This window comes from Harmonia axyridis, chromosome 4, assembly GCF_914767665.1.
Source record: "Harmonia axyridis chromosome 4, icHarAxyr1.1, whole genome shotgun sequence".
Classification (NCBI taxonomy): domain Eukaryota; kingdom Metazoa; phylum Arthropoda; class Insecta; order Coleoptera; family Coccinellidae; genus Harmonia; species Harmonia axyridis.
The window spans coordinates 11,369,273-11,393,737 of NC_059504.1; the positions used below are offsets into that span (position 1 = coordinate 11,369,273).

The 24,465-nt window shown below is 33.3% G+C and overlaps 4 protein-coding genes across 9 annotated transcripts; 2 read left to right on the forward strand and 2 right to left on the reverse strand.

Annotated features, from left to right (window-relative positions):
* Positions 1 to 625: 625 nt before the first annotated feature.
* LOC123679258 (beta-catenin-like protein 1) lies at positions 626 to 2,834 on the reverse strand. Its single transcript, XM_045616749.1, has 5 exons — positions 2,676 to 2,834; positions 2,416 to 2,619; positions 2,103 to 2,357; positions 1,333 to 2,046; positions 626 to 1,112 (listed from the first exon to the last, which is right to left on the reverse strand). The coding sequence occupies exons 1-5, from the start codon at positions 2,703 to 2,705 to the stop codon at positions 648 to 650; spliced, it is 1,668 nt and encodes a 555-aa protein (XP_045472705.1). The 5' UTR covers positions 2,706 to 2,834; the 3' UTR covers positions 626 to 647.
* Positions 2,835 to 3,423: 589 nt separating this feature from the next.
* On the reverse strand, positions 3,424 to 6,672 carry LOC123679264 (phosphatidylinositol 4-kinase type 2-beta). The gene is made up of 8 exons (XM_045616759.1): positions 6,173 to 6,672; positions 5,999 to 6,117; positions 5,542 to 5,742; positions 5,359 to 5,490; positions 4,479 to 4,737; positions 3,933 to 4,126; positions 3,699 to 3,871; positions 3,424 to 3,642 (listed from the first exon to the last, which is right to left on the reverse strand). The coding sequence occupies exons 1-8, from the start codon at positions 6,378 to 6,380 to the stop codon at positions 3,561 to 3,563; spliced, it is 1,368 nt and encodes a 455-aa protein (XP_045472715.1). The 5' UTR covers positions 6,381 to 6,672; the 3' UTR covers positions 3,424 to 3,560.
* A 224-nt stretch (positions 6,673 to 6,896) lies between these two features.
* On the forward strand, positions 6,897 to 8,627 carry LOC123679278 (stromal cell-derived factor 2). Of its 2 annotated transcripts, XM_045616785.1 has the most exons (4): positions 6,897 to 7,060; positions 7,160 to 7,522; positions 7,609 to 7,695; positions 8,340 to 8,627. In XM_045616785.1, the coding sequence occupies exons 1-4, from the start codon at positions 6,991 to 6,993 to the stop codon at positions 8,558 to 8,560; spliced, it is 741 nt and encodes a 246-aa protein (XP_045472741.1). In that variant the 5' UTR covers positions 6,897 to 6,990; the 3' UTR covers positions 8,561 to 8,627. The 2 variants fall into 2 exon arrangements, with proteins under 2 accessions (XP_045472741.1, XP_045472742.1); XM_045616786.1 differs by lacking the exon at positions 7,609 to 7,695.
* Positions 8,628 to 10,533: 1,906 nt separating this feature from the next.
* Positions 10,534 to 22,433, forward strand: LOC123679247 (inter-alpha-trypsin inhibitor heavy chain H4-like). 5 transcript variants are annotated; one of them, XM_045616733.1, is made up of 16 exons: positions 10,534 to 10,688; positions 11,171 to 11,314; positions 11,371 to 11,610; positions 11,834 to 12,037; positions 12,820 to 13,083; positions 14,447 to 14,704; positions 14,765 to 15,004; positions 15,056 to 15,341; positions 15,651 to 15,977; positions 16,335 to 16,388; positions 16,459 to 16,503; positions 17,698 to 17,748; positions 18,832 to 18,876; positions 20,406 to 20,552; positions 20,613 to 20,781; positions 22,340 to 22,433. In XM_045616733.1, exons 2-16 carry the CDS (start codon positions 11,174 to 11,176, stop codon positions 22,386 to 22,388), a joined length of 2,520 nt encoding a protein of 839 aa, XP_045472689.1. In that variant the 5' UTR covers positions 10,534 to 10,688; positions 11,171 to 11,173; the 3' UTR covers positions 22,389 to 22,433. The 5 variants fall into 5 exon arrangements, with proteins under 5 accessions (XP_045472689.1, XP_045472691.1, XP_045472693.1 ...); XM_045616735.1 differs by having other exon boundaries at positions 14,777 to 15,004; XM_045616734.1 differs by having other exon boundaries at positions 10,556 to 10,692.
* The last annotated feature ends 2,032 nt before the right edge of the window (positions 22,434 to 24,465 follow it).

Genomic DNA, 24,465 nt, shown 5'->3' on the forward strand with positions numbered 1-24,465 from the left:
CATGGAATTTTCTATCCAATAAAGACTATTTCATTGATATCAAAAATATATTCGTTTTTTTATGATTTAAACTTGACTAAATGTGAAAACTCTTGTTATTAGTAAGCTGGATTCGAGGTGATATAAACATCTGCAGCGTTTTCCTTCGGAAATAACGAGAGAAAGATCAGTGGTTTAACTTACAGTAAAGTAAAAGCCATTCGAAAAATGTTGATTTATTTACACTCACCATATTTTGTTGGGACACTGTTAGTGATAATTAGGTTAAAAACTAATAATTCAAATTGTGGAAACTACTGATGTGTCCACATCAGATCTTTATGGAGTCGCTCTGTATTAAAAAAAATCATATTCTATTCTGATTTTGGTTAATTATATCTAAATAAACTTTTGAAATCGTTGAAAAAAAAAATTTCTTTTCAGTTCACATACATGAAAAAAAAGAATGAAAAAATCCGTCTATCTGCCGTACAAAAATTTGTCATACCTCATTAAAAAAAAGTCAAAGGAACAATTAAAAAAAAATCATTTCACGGAACATTAACACAATACTATCATGAAATTGAAAATATGTGTTTAATACACTGCTCAAGATCTTAGGATTATTTTCAAATATTTAACAAAAAACTTCTTACATTTTATTTAACTTAAAACTTATCAACAAGATTCAAGATATGTTGTTGTTCTTGATTTTTCGATTCTGGTCCCGCTTCATCTCCTAGATTTCCAGCATATTCTCTCATGACATGTCTTATAGTTTTTAAAGATGCTCCTCTAAGGTTCAAAATTTGCATCACCCTTTGTTTTATCGAAGCAGGTCCTGCGGCACAAACTTCAACAATGATGAAATCTATCAGTTGTAAAGTGAAGAGTCCAGCATTCAACCTTTTTAAGTAATTGGTATTTTCATCTTCATTCTCGTCTAGAATATCATCTATGGCTTCAACTTTTTCTAAATATTTAAAATGGAGCTCTAATAAACGATCTACTTTTTCATGATCATTTTCTGTGAATTTACTGATCAGCCTTTGTCTTTGGGAGCCTCGACAATTTTTCAACATTGAAGCTATAATTGAGGTTACATGCTCTTCATGTTCCTCTGTTGATAACACCTAGAAAGTAAAACTTAAAATTATTAACTTCTCATACATACATATGTTGTCAAAAATTATCCATAAATAATCAAAATATTTGCCTTTGTATTGGAAATATTTAACCAAAATTGTCCAACTTAAACGATAATAAAACTAAGAACTACATCAGCAAAGGCAAATATAGATAAAAATTAAAGTGGATATAGAGTATCATTACTTTTCTCCAATTAAGGATTACCTTTTTTCTGTTTTTACTTGGAGTCTTCATAAATAAGGGAAATATAGTCCTCAAACCCAGAATATCCACAAATTTATTGCAATTGTCCTTTCCATGAGGGCCGGACATTGCATAATCTAGAACCTTCAATGATCCATTCCTGGAAGTCTTTTTTTCTCTTAGCATCAAGTTCATCAATTGCAAACCTTCACCCTTTAAGAAACGATCCCTATTTTGTACGACCATCAAGGCATTACACAAACAATCAAATAAATTCTCCATCAATTCATGTTCATCTGCACATCCCGGGTCATGACGTTTATAAAAAGCTAATTGTTGAAGTAAGGTATCAATTCCTTCTATTTCTCCTAATAAAAGTCTATTTTTATCGTTATCATGCAGTAATATTGCTAAAATTTCACTTGCATATAATTTATTGCCATCAAATGGTGCTTTTAACTTTAATCTTTTCAGCAACCAATGTAATAAACCTTGTTTAGCTGCTTCACTACATATATCTGGATTTATTTCTGTTAAGTTTTCAATAATTGCTAAAGTATTATGAACTCCCTCTGCTTCCTCTTTCACAGTTTCATCAAGACGGTCTAAATTTTGAATTAGGAGTGCAATAACTTGATGCTCCAAAAGTGATGCAATTAAAGCTTCCGCTCCTTCTTCTGATTCATTGAGGATATCTACATCACTGAGTTCTTGTAGTAATTCTACAGTGGCAACCTGAAAAATTCACCTTAAAATTTTTAAGCCTTTATGTCATTTGGTGCAATACTCACTGCAATATCTGTATTATCATGTGACAATAATTCTAATAAACTAGATATAACATTTAGTTTGACGAGAAGGGGATAAAAATCAGGAGCAGTTGCAAGAACTCTCATCTCCTGTAGTACTTCATGAAGTTCCAGTTCACTTTCCATAAACTTTTCAGGAGCATCTGGGAATTTTATTCTCATTTCTCTATTCTTCAAAATCCTCTTCTCAAAATTTAAAATAATTTTTTTAATTCCAGCTTCATCAAGTACCTCTCCCTGCCAAAAATGTAGAATTAGTAATATATGTAAAAATTATCAACTAGTGTTTTTTTACCTGTGTTTGTTCAACTTCTACATATTTAATGATTTCTTGTCGTTCTTCTTCGCTTATTTCATCAAGAGTATGTACAAGGGAACTTGTCGATGCAGGTTTTGACATCTGATCAGCTTTTGCCCTAGCTAATCTCCTCATTTTTCGCTGTTTTTCAACACTCGAATCCAAATCATCCTCAGTTACTCTCTTGAGTGCTTGTGGAGGCTAGAAAAAAAATGAAAAACCAATGTGCGGAATTTGTATATTCAGTTTTAATTTACCTTATAATCGAGCAATTCGACTATATCCATGGTGATTTGAAATATTTCCCTTTTTCTTCAGAAATAGGATTATTATTATTGAAAAAGTAATAAAAAATCCTAGTGTTGACAGTTACTTTGATTATTGTTATTCATTAGACCTACTCATAGACAAACTAATCTAATTTATCTTTAGATCTACTATAGCTGAAAAATCTTAGAGAATTAATTTCTATGATATGTTCTAATTCTAAGAAAAAATGGATATCCTATAATTAAAAGAAAAAATATATGATATACGATTTTATCGAGAAGATTACATGAATTATTTTTATCCCAAATCAAATAAGATGACACAGATGTCAAGGTTATGTACAGAGAAAATGTTTTCAAATTTTGTCATAGAAATTATTGTCTCTGTTTTCTGTCATAAAGAGCATTAAGGTTATGCAATAAAATAAGCGAATTGAGCAAAATGGCATCAAAGGTTGGATGGTTGAGAAAATTATGGAATGAAAAACCAGAATTAGTAGGCAGCTCTTTCATGGCACTCGTAGGTGTTGCAATAATGGCGGAAACATGTAGAATTTATTTTCGAGATAATAAGGATAATCGTAGATATCGAGAGAAGTACACAGTAATAAGACATGATGATCCCAGAGCAAGTACCCTACGACAAGATTATTATGGCAATATGTGAATAAATCTATCAACTGGTTCAAATGTTAAAATATCCTTGTAGCTTATAATAGAAGAAAGAAAGATTGGATTAAATAAATAAATTATCCATTTAATTAACGTGTTTGTTTTCAACTGTATACAATAAAATTATAATAACTTTATTTCATGATCACAAATTAAATTTTAAAATTATAATTAAAAGGAAATGTAGAGCAGATAGTCATCTCAACACCACGAGAAAAATGGACTCTTATCTTGGAAGCGTTGGGTGAAGTTGAAAAATCTAGAAGTATGCTGACTCTGAGACCTGAAAAAACAAAATATAAGTAAATTTAAGAATAAAATCAATGTGTATAATCATACTTTTCAACAACAACAGCAGGCATTTGTACTAATTGTACCGGTGATTTTCCATCTTTGAGAGCTTGGGTTAGATTCAAAATTTGGCCCCTCATAACAGACATCTGTCTTTCATAAAAACTTCGATCAAACCCTTTATCTTGTTTAAACAGTAGGTACAAATCATCACACAAGTCCTAAAATTAATTTTAAATAACAAAATAAATAAATTCAACTCTGATAAAAAAGGTAAATTACCTGCACAAAATTCATATCGGAGAGCAATGGTAACACCAAGTCTTTAGTTTCTTTGCTGAAAGGAACTTTTGCTTGAGATAACCAGGCCCAATGATAAGGATAGGCTCTCCAACTATCTGGGTGTTTATATGGGAAGGCAAGACCATTATCTATAGCAGCAATGCTAATTTCAGGTAATTGAACCAAATTCCATTCTGAAAATAATGATTATATTACAAATTGACACTATTTTGAATAATTTAATTATTTTCCCATGTTGATTATGAATGAAAATCAATAAACAACTTGAAAATCTGAACTAAAAATTTTACATTTTCTATTGGCGATATTTTGAATTTAATAATAATAAATGACAGCGTCCGTCCATGCTCATATTTAGCAATTACTAAACGGCACCTTTACCAAGTGAACTCCAAAACACTTGAATCATTTTTTTCTTGAGTTCCAACAAAATACTTTGAAGTGATTCAGACTATGCATTAAAAATATGACTATGAGTAATGTGTATTTTAAAAATTTCTGGAAATATTTAAATTTCATATTCACCTGTTGTATCAATCAATTCAACTTGGGCACTAACAGTGTTCGCAGAAGTTCCATTGGCTAATGTTGGACAGTCATATTTTATGAGCCAATTATCGTTACCGCGGTCAGTGTTACGTATAATATAATCTAAAACCACCAATCTTTCGAACTGCAATTGGAACTTTTGGGCTAACTTAGGAGGTAGGGGCTCCTGTTCGAATCTCCTAAGCCAGTAATCTGCATCTTTGTAACCATCAACGAATAATTGAAATGATCCATTCTAAAAAAATTAAATTATTCCCATGTTGTTTGACCATTCCAATATATCTTCTGAGTGAAGGAAGACTTATACTAAAATCTCGAATTTCCATTCTATGTAGCATAACGGATTTCAATAAGAATACTGACTGCATTTAAAAATAAATTTTGGAAATTGTGAAGAATCAGTAAATCAAAGGAAAAACAATATCCTTTCCACTTCCATAAAATTGAATTTCTGGCAAATTTGAAACATTTTTTAAGTTTGATCATTAAAAATACACATCTAGTTTCATTAAGTATCTTGTTGATACAAACTATCAAGATATTAACTTTAAAACTTTTTTCTATTCCATGAAACTCATGCATTTGTTGTCTAGATAATCCATTGAAAGAATTAAAGGGACATTGGAAATGAATGATTTTTTTTCAGGAATAATTTGATACAATAACATTGATAACCCTGCTTATCATAGAATGACAAAAATTTCGTAAACACCGCATTTTATTCAAATAATAGAAAAATACTTATTATGTAGAAGAAAAAAATGTAATATTATTTGAAGAATTTTCAAGTGCATATATTTTTATCGTATGAAAATAGTTTGTGTAGAATATGATTTCTTTTTCAAATTAAACTTACTTTGGGAGGTAGGCCTATTCTATTGAATCTCAACCCAACATTTGGAAATTGTTCCATGATAGCCCTTTTCATTCTCGCTTTTTGTCGATCAAACCTGGGATAATTGAATGTTGCTGACACTAACTTAACAACCTGAAAACATTCAATTAAAAGATGAAAACATTAAAATTTACATCATATTACCTTTGTTTTTGGTACGATATCTAGCTTGAGCTTGGCATCAACTAAATAAGCTGCTGCCTCTGATAGATACCCTTGATTAGGTATCAAACAAGACCTGCCAAAACAGCATGGACAACATAATTTATGCATCCATTTTGTCCATTTAGGATTGAGACGACCATATGGCTCTTCATCTTTTGGTTTAAAAACTCCAATGCTCTTCTAATGAAAAAAATGTTCATTTAGAGATTTTGATACATTAAAATGTTTATTTAAAGATTTTGGTACATTATTGTTACAAATTTAGTAATGTACAAACTAGAACAAAGAACCTTTTGGTTTTCTTAGAAGAAAGTTCTCCCCTCCAAATAGTTTGATATGTTTTATGCTTCTTGATAAACATTCTCTAATCTGTAGAGCATGTGCTCAACAAGGAAGCAATCATGAAAAAAATTAAATTATTCTTATTCTTACTAACCCCTGCTGGATTTTTGACAAAATAAGATCCACTGGAGCCTTGAGATATTCTTTCTGGGAAAATTCCATTGTCAATGGCCACTTCTGCTTGCCATACCAAATCGGCAAACGAGGGATCATCTAAAAATTTTAGCAATACACTTTAAAGCTTAACAATATTTCTCACAATGAATACCTGGAAAACTATTGTAAGAGACATCAAGCCCTCCCAGAAGTGGCTGTGACTCTCTTAACCCTGGGGAATCCAACGTAGATTCGAAAATGACTTCAGGAACTAAAGGAATGTCTTCGGCTGAAATATCACTACCAGTAATGGATAAAGCACCATGTACTTCGTTTTCGCAACAGGTGTTTACCAAAGTTGCAGTTTCATTGGCACTCATCACCTAATTTCACAATTAATTTCTGCTGTACATGCTAAGATGGTGATATGATTATCCTCTTATTTTATCGAACCTTCAACTACAGGCTCATGTTTAATTGACTAGAATTTTGTGTTTATCAAAATAAGATATATAATATGCTACGAATTATGACCTAACATTACACTCAAATGAAAATGATAAATTTTTGTTCAATAAACGAAGTCACATTGCAATAAAATTTGCTTTATTGAAACACTATATTTTTGTTGAGTATCACAGCCACACAAAAAGCAATGTCAGATGCTTGTCATTACTAATATGATTTTGCGTCGGAGGTTATTTTGCAGAAATGAAATTTTGCTAAATAATGAAAAATAATATTCTGCTTTTTCCAACTCAAATTTATACATAAGCATTGGATTAATAATTGGATGCCATTATCAATAATTGCTAAATATTAATGCCAAATTGTGGAACACATCCGCAGTAAAGTGACGTTTTTATGGTAAACGTGTACTTTGACGATTCAGGTTTATTTGAACTACTAATATCAATTTACGATAGTGATCAAGTCAGAAATATTCTGAATATACAATAAATATTCCAATTTTTTTGAGTACATGTTAAAATGAATTTTCCCTTTGATATTTATTTGACAACTTTTTTATTAATTTCTCTTAATTTAGTTATTGTGTTTGGTAAGTTTGACTATAAGTTCATGTTGTGGATTTTGTTTGAATTGAAATGGTTATATGCCGGTGGGAGTTTATAGTATTATATTACATTGCATATTCCAGGTGCGAAAGAAAGATATGTAACCTGTGGCTCGGTAATAAAATTACTTAATACAGATCACAGAGTAAGATTACATTCTCACGATGTAAAATATGGTACGGGTAGCGGACAGCAATCAGTTACTGGTATCGAAATTAAAGAAGATGTTGGTAGTCATTGGGTAGTGAAGGCTGCTAATGGTAAAATATGTCCGAGGGGTCAACCAATTAAATGCGGCTCCTTGATAAGACTTGAACATTTAGAGAGCAAAAGAAATTTGCATTCACATATATTCTCAAGTCCACTGAGTAGCCAACAGGAAATAAGTTGCTATGGAGAAAATGGAGAAGGGGATACTGGAGATCATTGGAAAGTTATTTGTTCGGGTAAGTTGAAAGAGAGAACTGGTTCCGAAGCCTGGTTAAAAAAAAGAAATAATATATGTATATATATTCTATTTTATTTATTAAAGGATATGAAGCAGAAAGTCTATTTGAAAAAGTATCAAATTTTGCACAAGGAGTGCTGGGTACACCTAAAGAGCAAAAAGTCAGGGAAGGTTTGTATATTTGGTGAAAATTTGTCAACTTAGATGTGATACACGTCAGGGTTTTGCTTCATGCTTTGTTCTGTTCAGATGTGTCTTTAGAAAAATATTTCAATTTTCTTGCATTCTGCAAGCCTCAAGGGAATACAGTATGATCACAATTTTCATTATCATTGAATTCCACACTTTGTGCTGTATGTTACACATACAATTATTTTGTACTTTTTTGTTATTTGTATGGATTCTTACCATCACGTGAAATTATTTTTTGATATGCAGGAAAGTTGATTATAATTAAAGGTAATGGGGTAGTGATTTATTTAAAATTTAGCCATAGGTTATTCCCTATTTTTTATTTCTTGGAATAAAGGTGAACACATTAAAATATCAATTACTTCAACATAAAAACCAATTCTCATAAAACTACCAAAAGTCTGGAAGTACATGAACATTTGTTGAGATGTTCATGCTGGCTGCAGATAATTTGAATTGAATTATCTGCAATCTTGAAGAGGTTGAATTTAATTCAATAAAAAACCAGCTCACAAGTAGCCCATTTATCAAACAAGTAGACTAGAATATTTTAAATTTGGGTATACAGAGTGTAGATATATTAAATAATAAAGGTACCTGGAACATTATTTTTCTTTTCTCAGGTGAAAATTGGCTCAGAGATGATCCGGTTATGTTGAAACATGACGACACAAGTGCCTACTTGGCAACATCGGGACGCACTTTCGGAAGACCAATTAATGGGCAAGTGGAAGTTGTGGGCATGAGCTCTTCAACAGGCCCAGTGCACTGGCAAGCCATGGAGGGTGTCTTTTTACACAATCCAGATATATCGGCATCCCATCATGTTCATACCGAACTTTAGGTTCAAGTCCTATTTTGTATTTATTTATGTGTATATTTGTGGAAGAAGAAAGTTGATTTGTTATTAATTTAGAGTTTTATTCAAGATCAAGCTGGCATTAGAAAAATACTCAGGAAATAATGTATTAATATCAGATAAGTTCTCAAAATATTAGTTCATATAGATTCATAGAAAATGGTGAGGAATATTGAGCAATGTTACACACTTAATTATTTTTTCTGAACTTGAGCACTTATTGTGAATTTAATAAAGACTGAAAATTATCAACTTCAATATGGTGATTTGTATAAATGCTTGTAGTTTTGTCTCTTGTATTTGGAAGAAAAAATTACCAGTTAATCAAGATTATCTTGATTTTGGATTTGATAGCCATCTTCAGTGGAAGGCAACAAATGATTATTTTAATGCAATAGTAGTGTTCTAATATAGCAAACACATTGCAGTGTGAGACTGACTTCAAAGATTGGTTTCTACCATTGGACAAAATTATGATGAAAAAATTTGAGTGTAAAGAGGACAATATGTTTATGATTTAATAAACTATATTATTATTATTATCCATAGAGTATAGCGTCAAGTGAGTAGAAAGCAATCGTTAGAAGACGTCTGAAGCGACCTAAATCTTAAACATTAGCTGACAAGCTTATAACGTCCATATTTTGAGGCATGTATTGTATATTGTTCATTGACTATCTTCAGTTCCGTCGCTATCGAAACTGGCAAACTTAGCAGAAGAAGAACCTTATGGCGATTAGGTTTTCAGGATTGAAGAGTTTTTGTAATAAAAAATTTTGAAGCTGATTAGAAACTTTTCGTAAAGTATTATCGTATTATCAAATGCTCTTTGGGCGGATGCGCTCAAATATAGCGCATCCACCAGATTTATCTAGTGACATCTAGAAAGAGTAGCTCGAACCAAACTTTGGTAGTAACGTTAACATGACAGGATTCTACTCCTGATTGGCTACGGAAAGAATAAGTTCAAAATATTTTGTATAGATGGCTTACGAGCAAATTCTCTACAAAATTGAATTTTTGAATTTTAAAGAAAAACTGACATAATTGATGTGCCATCACTTCTGTTTAAGGCCTGAGTGCATACACCTATTCAAGGTGATAATTAATTTTTCTCTGGACCTTGAGGATTAATGAGGTTCATCGGTAAAATAATTTTCCAATCAAAACCCCTTGAAAATTTTCCTACAACACTCGAAAAGTCGAAATTGTCAGTCACCTTTTAGGAGTAAACTGGTTGCAGATTATGATATTTGTATTCGGTGTGATCAAATTTTCAGGCCAAAAAAATGTGTTATCAGAATTTATCAAAATTTTCTGAAAAAATCGGCTGATCGAATTTGAACATATTTTGCTATAATTAAGGGGTTTCAAAACGTGGATTCTGAATTAGGCATCGACTTGTCTTATATCATGCAAATGATCGATTGGACTCATAAATTTTATTTTTATATTATTTTTATTCTCACTAGAACAATGTTTCTACCTATAAAAACGACTAAAAAATATTATACTTCTTATATTCCTTTTAAATGATAATATGGAAATGAAATTGAACCGTTTCTCTAATATTTTGCATTCTTCTGATGAATCAAACCTAGCAATATTTGACTCGTAGATATTTATTGAATAAACTTGACTGAAAAACCACATAATATAATATTTTTTTTTTATTACGAAACATTCTTATCAAAAAAATGATGAATTATGTTTATAATTTAGGCTAATGCGATATTGCCGATTCCTTGAACAAGTATCACTCGTGTTAGAGATGAGTGTCGAATAACATCCCAATAAAAAAAATCCTTGATTTTTGCCAAAGAATAACTCCTGTAATTATGACATCCCACCTTTTTTCTTGTTTTGGAAAACATAATGATTCAGCAGGCGAAAAAGGTCAACTCTTATCATTCTCAAAAGTAATAAATCCTGGAAATACCACCATGATTAACTAGGAGAAATTATCTGGAAGGAGTTGTTTATCGAAAATCTGTAATTTATTATATAAATATGCAACCAATATAATAATTTTGATTATTAATATTTGAATCTTATAAATGTCCCTTAAGAAGTAAACCTGAGTTTTGTTGGTGCATCTTTTCCCCAGGAACACGTAGGTATTTTTCAGTGATGTGAAATAATCATTAATCATGAATTAAATTCAAACCTATTGAGATAACTCTACCTTTTATTAATTATGTTATCCATATAAGTCTTATCAAATCATCTTGCAATCAATTAATTCGATTTCAAACCCTGTTGCTGGACAATTTATTCAGTCTTTCATAAATTGCTGATTTTCAGTCGATTACTCCAGCCTTTTACTTGATAGAAATTGATCTTGAAATTATGAATGAAAACATTATAGGAAAAAATTTGCTCCGTCGAATGATAGTGTATCGACAAAAAGGTTTTCAAACATGTTTTTCTCACTAGTGGTGATTTTTAAGGGAAGTCGTATTTTTTTTTATACATAATCATGTTGTTTTAGATTAAGTATATTCCTTTTTTTTTGTATTTAAGTACTACTATCTAGTGTTAAGTAGGTACTATTCGAGGTGGGTATTTCAAAACATACTTCTATCTCATTTTCAGATAATGAAGTTTCTAACGACTCTACTTATACCCTTTTTACACTTAACATATGTATTTGGAGCTCCATCATCGACAGAAAGTTGGGTAGCCACATCCACCAAGTCTCCATCTACAAATAATTTTATTGGAAGAGATGAATGCCAGGTATATAATTAAATAGTTTTTCTTAGTAAGTTTACAATAATTGTCGATTGTTCTAGAATGCTCCGGATGTGCCAAAAATTTATTCCATGAAAGTTAACAGCAATGTGACCAATCGTTTTGCCACAACTCGCATCGTGAGTAAGGTAAAAAATTGCGATGTTAAGCCTCATGAAGCCACATTTTCCGTGGTTCTACCAGATACAGCCTATATTAATGGTTTCATTATGGAAATAGACGGCAAAAAGTATGAAGCTTATATAAAGGAAAAAGAAGAGGCTAAAAAAGTATACGATCAGGTAAAGTAAAGCCAGAATCGTTTCATTCTTAGAATAGATAAAATGTTTTACTGAAACACTTGTTCAACAACCTATTTTAGTTAGATCATGTCCCCTAAATGTTGTACTTGGATATTCTGGTCTTTTCCATGCAGATTTTTTCGAAGGAAAACTTAGAAATAAAACTCCTGATTTCTCGTCAGTGTTTTCCTAGAATTTTTTAACGTTAAGTTTTTTTTTTAAGGCTGTTTCCAGAGGACTTGCAGCAGGCCATGTAGCCATCAATGCAAGGGATTCCAACAAATTTACGGTTTCTATCAATATAATGCCAGAAAGTAAAGCAATATTTTATTTGACATATGAAGAGTTATTATCAAGACAGAAAGGGTTGTATGATATTGTGATCAACTTGCGTCCAGGACAACCAGTGGATGAAATGGAAGCCCAGGTATAAAATATTTTTTAAATTAAGGGATTTCCAATAATTTCAATCAAATCAAATCAAAAAAAGAGTATATTTCATGAAAATTCAGTGAAGGTTTATTTCTTTGTGAAAAGGGAGGTATGACATCAAAGATGGAAACATTTCGCACATTTGCTGTGTTATGTTTTTGATAACTTCACGAATTCCATCTTTGAGGTTTTGAACCGATTGTGGAGCATTGGTGGGTACCTTCTTCTTTATGTGACCCCCCCAAAAAATGTCTGAAGGTATTAAATCCCAAGATCTCGTTGGCCAATTATGGTCTTCTCTTCGAGAAATAACGTGGTCATGAGACTTTATCCAGATCGACTAGGAATCGACAATCTGGGTTTTCGTCAACAATACGAGCTACAGTATCAAAATTATCAATTGTTCTTGAGAGACGCACACGGTTTCGATTCTTCACATCACTAAATTGTCCCAACAGCTCAAAATTTTTCCACCAGATTCACTATTGCGGACCGAGAAGTTGTTTCATTATACCCAAAAGTGTTTAACTTCTATGAACTGTGACTGCAAAATTTTCACCATTTTCATGGTGAATTTTAACAATTTCTAGAAGTATATTTCCATTTTTAGCAATGGCGTAGGTTTTGCTTATCAAATGTCAAAATATGCCAGCTTCAAAATATGATAGCTGCCCAATTATAGCGGTCTATTCAAAATGAAACGTCTTATTGGAAAACCCTTTTCCTAAGCCATTAGTTTGTGTTTTTTTATCATAAATCGTTGAAATTCCATTTCAGGTGAACATAAATGAAACTAGGCCATTAACTACAGTTATAACTCCTTCTTTAAGATCTGGTAACGAGTTAACCAAAAACAACGAAATAGTTGAACCAAAAGCGGAAATTAAATACATAGGAAAGAATTCAGCAAAAGTTATATTCAAGCCTGATATAATACAGCAAAAGGAATTTGCGAAAGAATTGGGAACAGAAGAAGAAAATGGGTTCGTAGGACAATTTGTTGTTCAGTATGATGTTGAGAGAGATGCACAGGGTGGAGAGGTAAATAAAATTTGTTATTTTTAAGCATTTTTCGGCTGAAATGGTCTCAAACAATGTCATCTCATGACTCATTATAGTTATCATTGAAATTTAATTAAGAGGCTCTTTTCCACAGCGACCTAATGGTCTATTGTGCCCCCTATCAGAGCTATTATCGCGATAGCGTGATCTATAGCTCTTCTTCCAGTTCCAGAGTTCTAATGAACTCCAATATCTGGGATGGCTTCCAAGAAGCTACTTCATCACTTCTACATATTTTTTATCCAAAGTAGATTTTGCGTTGACCAGTGATGGCGAGGCATTCCGTCACCAGGTGATCTGAAGTTTTCTCCTCCTCCTCCACACAGAATCTTCACTAGTCATTTTCTGCTTTACCATTCTCATGAGGCGTTTTCGATGGTAACAATGACTTGTGAGGAATCTTGTGAGGAGGTGTAGTATATTCTTGATAAGGTCCAGGTTTTTCCTACACCTGAAACTTTTTCTTGTATGTAAATTTGCCTATATCATAGAAAGGTTTCTGACAATGAAAGAAGTTTGTGGTCTTTTTCGCGAGTATGTTGGCCTCTTTATCCCTTTAATTCCCGAGTGGCCAGGAACCCAGACTAAGAAGACCTTGTTATTCTTGCCTATTTCTTCGTGTTTTCTTCGGCACTCTAAAATCATCTCAGAATCGATGATATGTGAGCTCAGTGCTTTGATTGAAGCCTGGCTATCAGAATGTATCGCTATATGACATTTCTGTTAGTTTCTTGCTACATTAGTTTCCACACATCTTTCTATTGCAAGTATCTCTGCCTGAAAGACACTTAGACAGCGTCCTAACGTCCCGAAAACTCCAGCGCCAGTCCCCGTCCTGGATTAAGAACCATCCCTGGATAGTCTTAGAGTGTCCTCATAAGCTACTCTATCTATCACAAGAGAAAGAGGTGTGAGATCTGTAATGATCTTTAATGTTCTACAGTTGGGCACGTTCTGATATTGTATTATGTCAAGGGCTCCCCTCAGCATTTTCTGACCTGCTCTGGCATGCTTCATAGGTTATCATCACAATCATGACGTAAATCCATCGCAGTATCTTTGGGTTACATCCCCAAGTCTTACCAGCCAGAATTCTGCACGCCCTCAAGGCCTTTGTTGCTTTATTAACAGTAAGCTCAAAGTGCTTCTTTCACAGAAGCTTACTATTCCCAGATATTTGACTTCAGAATCCATTTAGAGAGAGGGATTTCATAGCTGGAAGTTTCCTTTTCCAAATGAATGGGATTATAGTGAACTTGGATGAGTTAATATTAAGCCCCACTGACCAGCACCATTGTTCAATAATTTGATAGTTATAATAGTGATTCACAATCTTTTTCAGCTTCTATTTGCAGATGGTTACTTCGTTCACTTCTTTGCTCCCAAAGATGTAAAACCAGAACCGAAAAATATAATATTTGTCTTGGATACTAGCGGAAGTATGTGGGGTACTCCAATAAATCAACTGAAAGAAGCTATGAACGGTATTTTGAATGAACTACATGCTGAAGATTCCTTCAATATAATCCAATTCAGTAGTGGGGTCACCGTATGGGATGTAAGCAATTCGAAGAGCCAATATCTGAATTTTCCTGAGGAGGTAAGTTCTTCTACCTTCCAGCATAATAATTAAGACTTACTCTTACTCGATTCGATCTAGATTCTGTATAAGGCTGAAACTTTACCTGGAACTTTCGAGGCGTCCGAGGAAAACATTAGGAAAGCTAAACAAAGTGTTAATTCATTTTCTGCCTCAGGACTAACTAATATAGATGCAGCTTTAAGAATAGCTCTGAAATTACACTCAAATAACAAGGAAAAAGACGAAAGACAACCTATCATAATGTTTTTGACAGACGGCCAAGGAACAGGTGTTCGATCTGATGTCACCCTATCTAGAGTATGATTTCGATTATGTAGACATCGACACTTGATAATATGTCCATTTAAGGTTAGCGAAGAGAACACTGACGGTATACCAATAATTTGTGTTGCATTTGGGGAAAGAGCTGATATGGATTTCTTAGAAAAACTGTCTCTCAGAAATCATGGTTTCACCAGGCATATTTATACAGGAGCAGATGCAGCCATCCAACTCAAATCATTTTACGAAATCATTTCTACTCTTCTACTCAACAAGATAACTTTCAAATATGCCTCAGGAAACGTTTCAGAAGTTACAAAATCGATTTTCCCAACCTTGTTCAAGGGAGCAGAGCTTGTGGTTGCTGGCAAATGTAAGTGAATCAAAGAGCATTCTATTTGGACAATGCTTCTTAATACTTGTCTCATTTCATTATTATTATTAACGGCAATTGATGCGTACCAAGTTTTGTCTACAATAGTTCTCAAATTCAACTACTGATGACTTTTTCTCAGCCTGTAGGATGGCGCCACATGCTGCGTAATACTCGGGAGTATAGAGCCGCACGGAATATATAGAATCATCCACGAAATGTTATAGATTCACCTTTTAAACATCTATTTTCATGTTGACATCATGCTGAACTTTTATAGGAAACACATTTTGAATGCAATAATTTCAGATAGGACACCAGCGATAGATCCAGGATTTTATCCAGGAAAATCTGTGTTAGATTTGTCACCCATGGTGAATTGCTTTTCCAAATCAGTACCAAGAGAATTCAAACCTTTGCCAGCAAGATCTTTGGGAAGCTTGGAAAAACACTGGGCTTATTTGACTCTGAAACAGATTTTGAAAGAAAGAGATGTTAGTGATAAAAAAGAAGAATTGACCAAAAGAGCTCTTGATTTGGCACTCAAGTATTCATTCGTAACCCCCGTTAGTTCTTTGGTTGTAGTGAAGCCGAATGGGACAAAATCTGAAGCAGATTTGAAAGATGCCTACAAAAGTGAGTCAATTATTTTTCTTGTTTTTTTCAGCGTTTTATTTTATTGTATGTATTTTTATCAAAATTAATTCAATAACTCTCGAGATGAATTATTGAATTGACATAACTAACATTAGCGAAATAAGATGATGACTATCAAACTCCGTATGAGTATTCAGTATTCGCAAAGATACGTCTCGATAGAGCAGACATCTAATGCTAAGACCAGATTAAAAAATCCCATTAGTTACATAAAGAAAGTATGATGCAGTCATTTGAACAATTTATACAATTGCAATAGATTGGAATTCTGTTTGGAAAAACAAATCTAGAGGTTTCTATAAAATAATACTAACATATAGCTGTATCTTATTATAGCACCACATTGGGGAACATCTTCATATTCAACATCTGGAGTCAAATTTTCTCCGAGTAAGTGGAAAAAAACATAAAATTAGTCGAATTTTTTTCATCAACTTATAATGAACTATATTTTTCACAGGTTCATACGGGACAAACTTTTTGTACACTAGGTATTATGATTCACGTAAGTAGAAAAACCCATGAATTCATGAATATTGGATCATTTCTGAATGTGTTCTTATAAGGTTCTTTATAAGAGGTATCATTTTGAATAGCCCGCTATCTAGACAGCTGTCACTAGAAATTGTAATCATTTGCCATTGACATTTTGACATCTGAAAAGTAAAACTACACCATCACTAAAAATGGAACTATACACGCTTCAACAACGCATTGAAATTGGTGAAATTTACTGAAAAAATGTTGAAAACTTTGCAATCATAGTAATTTGGGTCATCGTGAAGCACCTTCTTGGCTGGTCGTAGTAAAGCTGGTGGATAAAATTGAGTTGTTGAGAAAAGTTTGCGATTTAAAGACTGGTAACCATGTGAGTCTCTCAATAACAACTGAGAATATTGCTGCTGACGCCATTAGTGTTAATGAAAACACAACTTTGTCGATTCCCCGAAAATCTTGGGAATTAGCTATGATTATATATTCTTTTGAGAAAGAGCAACACAAAAAATTGTTAACTTTAAACGATAAAGCATGTGTAGATAGAAAGTTATTGACCCATTCTAAAGAAGAATTCGAAATTGAATGGACAGCTTGAAATTCATAAACTGAACAACTATTGATGTGGACGACGTTTATTGTCAACAAAATGGAGGTACATGCAGAACAAGCAACGAAAAAATCTAAATTTTGCAAGAAAAATTTTCTGGCCTTTTCATATCTAGAATAGGTGATCTCAATTGGCCACCGAGATCATGTGATTTAACACCTTCAGACTTTTTTCTTTGGGACCTCGTGAGAGGTAAGGTTCATCGATTCAAGACCTTAATGATGGAATTCATGAAGTTATTGAAGACATCCAGCCGCAAAGTACTATATCCTGGCGTCCATGAGGCTGATATCGGTTGCCATAATTAATGGCATAGCTTCCTCTTTCTTCTTCTTCTTAGTGTGCCCCTTCCTCTTTAGAAAGAAATAAACATTCATCGATTTCTCTTGAAATATATTTCATTATCGAAATAAAACATCTTATTGGAAAATCATTCATTAAGTTACTTCCTATATAAAGCTTCATACATGAGAACATTCATTCGACAATTTTTGCCCAAATTTATCTTCGATTAAGTTGAAAAATTGTTGAATTCCATGATATTTAGCCTGTATCTTCATGCTAACATTTAGTACCTATACAATTTTATTACAGCTTCACGCAGAAGAATATCTCCGTCCAACTATGTTCCACAATTATCTTCAAGTAAGTAGAGGTGACATAAAATTCGAAGATATTGAGCTACTTATGAATATGTATTTCTATATCAACATACTCACATTCAGTTAATAATAAAAGTGAAAAATACAATTCCGTTACAGCTCAATACTTATAAAGGGTGTTTTTTTCAGAGCTATAGAACTTTAAATTGCAATAAAACAACGATGGATTATTCTATTGATATGAATTTTATTTATCCGCAAGATAATCTTGTGGCATTACATTTTAAATATGATTTCTGGCATATGCCGCCACGGCTGGCTCGGATGTAGTCCAATCTGAACGTCCAATTTTCGATGACTTTTGCCAATATTTGTGGCCGTATATCGGCAATAACACGGCGAATGTTGTCTTCCAAATGGTCAAAGGTTTGTGGCTTATCCGCATAGACCAATGACTTTACATAGCCCCACAGAAAGTAGTCTAGCGGTGTTAAATCACAAGATCTTGGAGGCCAATTCACAGGTCCAAAACGTGAAATTAGGGGGTCACCAAACGTGCCTTTCAATAAATCGATTGTGGCACGAGCTGTGTGACATGTTGCGCCGTCTTGTTGGAACCACAGCTCCTGAACATCATGGTTGTTCAATTCAGGAATGAAAAAGTTAGTAATCATGGCTCTATACCGATCACCATTGACTGTAACGTTCTGGCCATCTTCGTTTTTGAAGAAGTACAGACCAATGATTCCATCAGCGCGTAAAGCGCACCAAACAGTCAGTTTTTCTGGATGTAACGGTGTTTCGACATACACTTGAGGATTAGCTTCACTCCAAATGCGGCAGTTTTGTTTGTTGACGTAGTCATTCAACCAGAAGTGCGCTTCATCGGTAAACAAAATAAAATGGACGTAGTGCGCGATACGTATTCCGCACAGAATCATTATTTTCGAAATAAAATTGCACTATTAGCAAGCGTTGTTCAGGCTATTCATGATGAATTGTCAAACCAAACTGAGAATAAATCACTTGACAGCTGTTAAATCTTGAACAGTAATTCCAACTTAAAGTTATATACCTCGAAAAAAAACACCCTTTACATACAGTTAACACATATATTCTATTACAGCATTGTACCTGAGAAACTATGATCTGCACATGACAACCCCAGCATGTACGTATGAAACCCTTGAACTTTCAAATGTGTTAACCTTAACTGACATAAAGCTATATTTGTTACATCTTTATTCATCTTTAATCATAAGTTAAAAAAAATCGTAAAATTCAAATTGCAATTTTTCGTTGAATTACATTTGTTATGTCATTTTGCCTTGCAATGCTGCCATTGGGTACTCAATTCACAACGACGGTAAAGGTCCAATGTTAAGGAAGCACTAATGGTGGAAGATATACAAGGACTTAATTGATCACAGGTCTATAACTCGACAATGAATTTCTCTGAACTCTCTTCAATAAAACGAACGCTCAGTGTTAAATCTACCTTATAACCATTAATCGACTTGACGCATAATAGATAAACATTCTCGTAGAGCTAGTTGTCTGAAATGCCATCAAGGAATCTAAGTAGACAGACCGATGTATATAATATAACCCAAAATATGCCCAGCAAACATTGAGTCACTTGTGACAAACCTTCTTACCAATGGTTATACATAGGCGTACAACTTTGCTTCCGCCGTTTTTTTTTTGAAATTCGAGGCTTCATTGTAACTAATTGGTGATACATTTATGATTCAAAGTATTGTCCACCGCTGGTTACTACTTCTTCCCATCTTTCGGACAGCGTACGAATCCCGCGTTGAAAAAACTGGTCATCTTTTGAAGCGATCAACGAATCGATCCAATTTTTTACTTCTTCATAAGACCGGTAGTGCTGGTCAGACAGATCGTGTGCCATTAATCGAAACAAGTGATTGCCCGAGGGAGCAACGTCTGGAGAATACGGTGGGTTGGGTAGGACTTCCCATTTCAACGTTTCCAAATATGTCTTGAGCACTTTCGCTACATGGGGTCGAGAATTGTTATGTTGTAAAATCACTTTATCATGTCTCACGTTGTATTGCGGCTATTTGTCTATCAATGCCCAGCTCAAACCAATACCTCCTAGACTAGTCCTCGTTTTCTAGGAGGTATTGCTCAAACGCATTGATTTCGTTCGATAACGATCGCCTGTGATTGGTCATAATACACTAAGCCGAGCTGGTCCCACCAAATACTGAGAATAACCTTGGAACCGTGAATATTCGGTTTGGCCGTCGACGTGAAAGCATGGCCGGAAAACCCCCATGATTTTCTGCGCTTGGGATTATCATAATGAACCCATTTTGGTTTCCAGCCACAATGCGATGCAGAAATCCCTTCCGTCTCTGCCTTGCAAGCAGCTGTTCACAAGCAAACAAAATCTCGGCTTTATCTAGTAGGACACACAATGTCCCCGTTTCTGAATCATTTCCAAGACTTTCAGGCGTTTTGAAATGGCTTGTTGCATCACCCCCAATAATCCTGTCAATTCTTGTTGCGTTTGACACAACCATTGATCAAGTAATGCCTCTAATTCTGCATATTCAAAAACCTTCTCTCTAGCACCACACTAAATACATTATATTAATCATGGTAGCCTTAGGCATGATAATTCCTCATGATATTTAAGGACATACGAAAATGATTTGTTTAATTTATTAGACAGAAATTCCATTATTGATGGACTGCCAATCCTAAGTAATTCCAATACTGATTTCCTAAAAAAAGTTGAAAAAATGAAGAAGGAACTAACCTGGTTCAACGATGCGTACAATGCTGAAAATGCAACGATTGATTTGAAGACTCTAGGTAATACCTCCATAATGAAAAATATATTGTTATACTTTCTCCATTCTTGTTTTTTTAAAGGAAAATTCTCAATTGGAAATGAACACCAAATCACGAAACCATATGCGGAATGTCCAAAAACACCGCTGAATGGAAAAGGACATTGTGTTCTTCTGGGTGACTGTCCACAAGTTTATCCCCTACTCGATTCCTTGACATCCTATATTCAATTCTTCTGTCCACTTGAAAAGTGAGTATAAAATTTCAATCTATGTAGTTCAATTACATTTCTTAAAAAGATTTATGGATAACACTTTCAGATGATTCTGAACAAATTTATCCAATGAAGGTAGGGATTCACGGTTTGGCTTGATTTCCAAGCTACTTGGCTTGAGCTTGACTTGATTTCAAGTCAATCAAGCTCAAGTCAAATAGTAGTTTTTCAAACTCAAATCCAGTCAAGTATTTATTCATCAAATACTTGAATCATATCAAGCTATTTGATTTTCAGCAGTTTTATTGTGTAGTGTCATATCAATAATAATAAATGATGAAATGAGAGGGAGCCTTGCAAACAACACTTTTATTTATTAAACTTATTGTATAAAAGAACCGAAAATATCAACTTTTTTTAAATAGAAACATAAATTAATTCACTATAAATCAAAACAAAATAAAAAATTATAAAAAAAAATAAGTTTCTTAATATTGAGAGACCTCCAGGCTTTGTTTGATTTCATAATTTTCCATCCAGGATCTGAGACACATGAGGTATCTTATGGATTTGTCGCCTAACCTATTGCGGGTTTTTGTAATTGTAAGAGCAGCTCTGGAAAATTGTCTTTCAGCAGGAGCTGAAGATGCTGGCGTTGATAAAAAAATCCTTGGCTATTTTGGCCAAGTTTGGAAAGATATTTCTGAAACTACCAAAATTTACTAATAGAAATGTAGAAAACTACTAATAAAGTCACACTGGCGAATGCTTCAGTCTCTCGGCGCTCGAGGAATCTCATGTTTTAGTGTGAGCGCGAACGAGATTGCAGAAATATACGTGCGACGCGTGCATATCAAGCTCAAGTAATATCAAGTAGCTTGATATCAAGTCAAGCAATAAATTTCTAGAATCAAGTCAAGTCAAGCTCAAGTTTGTAATTTTTTTTTTTTTTTCAAGTCAAGTAGTTGGTCAAGCTACTTGGCTTGATGGGTCCCTAGATATAGGCATCATATATTGCGCTAAATCACCCAAAACTCCAAATATCTTAAAAACATAAAAACCATAACAACACATATTTCAGACTTTTTAGAATTTTAAATTTCATGGTTGAATTCACTGATGGAGAGTTTTGGGTTCAAATCAAATCTGTCCTGCCGGCCGTGCATGCACATAATAAATTTTGAAACAAAAAACGATAGTATATTTTTGAATGAATCTGATATTTTCGCCAAATTACATGAGGATAGTGAAAAATTGACATATTTTTCTTTCTCACCAAAAATGATCGATATCGATAAGTTTTGTTAATTTTAGCTTTTATTGGTCCCTTATCAGAAAGGAATATGAGATTAGCTTTTCTGGGCCTGGCCCCACTTTTTGAGACTTCGCAGAGTGTTCCTCCTAATTCCCAGAAAATCTGAGGTTTTGATAATGATCCAATAATAAGGGCACATCTATGTGTAATCAAATCTTTGAACATTGAAGTTGGCAACAAACTTCTATGGAATTTGATATAAGAGATTCTTAAATTCTGAACTACTTTATGTGCTCTAGATTAATTCGTGTGATTTAAAATATTTTTTTCTTTTTACAGATTCGCAGGGGTATGTTGTCCTACAACAAATACGACGAAGAAAACCTAGTAACTATTATACTTTTTACCAATCTGAAATACATAGTTTTTTCTAGTTTATGTTTTATTTCAAATTATTATCCATAATTGTTATAAATCATCACCCTGAAATATTCCATTTTTCTCGACACAGTGTCACTAGTACTTTTAGAGCTACAGTCTCACATTGTTTGGAAATACATATGGCTAAAAGTGTAAATGTTTCATTGAATTTTCAGATTGCATGGAATAAATGAACTCAAGTTTGTTTCATATTCTCAAAACATACCGTTTTTGAGATATTTCGATTTTTCATAATTTGAAACCTAATGACTTAATGAAATTATTCAAATGAGATTTTGAAAGTTAATCCTAGACGAATGAAGGTGAGTACCTATTGACTTTTTGATAATCATTGAGAACTCTACGAGGTGTTCAAAATAGACCGTCGCGTCAATGGTGGAAGACCCTGTAGAATAAGCCGTCGAATATAGGTAATTATGTCAGTTCACCAGCGTAGAATAGTTTTTTCAACTTTTTGTAGATATCACTAATAATTGATCTAATGATCTAATCATTTCATTAGATTATTTCTGTTAACCATCCAATAATACCAATTGATTATGACGATTTCAATGTTCTATATCATTCTGATTGGCTCTTAAAATTATTATTAGTCAGTATTCAATTGATTGAAAGAATTGAAATTAAAACCGATTCATTTGAAATTGTAACGCATACTCAATATCTTTAATATTACTTATTTTGTACAGTAATGTACAATGTACCTACTAAATGTTGATTCTGAAATTTTTCTGTCTATGAAGAAAATGTTGATAGTGTAGGTAATTCAGTTTAAATGATCCTAACATGTGAATTGAAAAAGTTTAAATCAGATGTAGGTAAGTACAATTCTCGTCAAAACATAATTTCAATGAATGCAAATCTAAAATTCTATCCACTTATAAATATACATATGGTATAGTTCACAATTGTGGAAGTGGTGTACTGGCAACAAACATTGACAATCAGAATGAATGACAACATCGGTAATTCCAGCATGACATACTTCCATAAAGATCGGGTAATAATTTATTTCCTCCTTTTGTTCGATTTTCCTAGTGTATTCTAATGAATTTCTATAGAGTATATCTACTATAATTTATGAAGATACATACGATTTATGAATGAATTATGAAAAAGAGTTAAGGTTTTCAAATGATTATTTCGTTCAGAATTTGCATTATGAGCAGGGCCGTCTTTAAACTATTTGAGGCCCTGGGCACATTAGGATCATGGGGCCCCTATGACCTTGAGAAAACACTATTTAGTTATAATATATAAAGAAAATAGACAAACAAGGTTCTAAATTTATTTTTATTTAGTTACTAACTATAAAAAAATAGGATATATAAAAAATAATCTACAAAAGTAACTCGCTTAGCATAAAATCCTTAGATTAATTCTATGTTGATTGCAAAGGTACCCTTCTAGATTTAAGATGAGCAAAATCGTTAATCACTTCTTCAAAATCTATGGTATTGAGAATATCACATTCTATGGACATCAGCGACAAACTAGTTAATCTCTCTTGAAGCATTGTACTTCTTAATTCATTTTTTATTCGTTTCAATTTGGAGAAGGAGCGTTCTCCGCTGCAGTTAGTTATCATCATGCTTAAAAATATTCTCAATGCAATACATACAGCCACATATTTTTTACACCAATAGATATTTTGTGTTTCCCATCACTGACCCATCTGTCAAAAAGTTCAAGCTATGTTGTACAAGGTATAGCTATGCGCATGCGACAAACTAAAGCTAATAAGCGTAGGTATTGAAGTAGGTCATTATCATCAGATTTTTCAAAATTAATGTTTTTCGGTAATACCTAAATATCGGTTATCATTTGGTAATCTGGCAGGAACTAGGGGGCCCCATTCGATCGCGGGGCCCTGGGCACGTGCCCATAGTGCCCAGTGGAGAAGAGGGGCCTGATTATGAGATATAAAATTCATTCGATTTTGATTCGGAGTCTACCGGAAGAATAGTGGAAAAAATTACAAAAATTCCACTGACATGTTTTTCAAACCATTCTGAACAATTTGG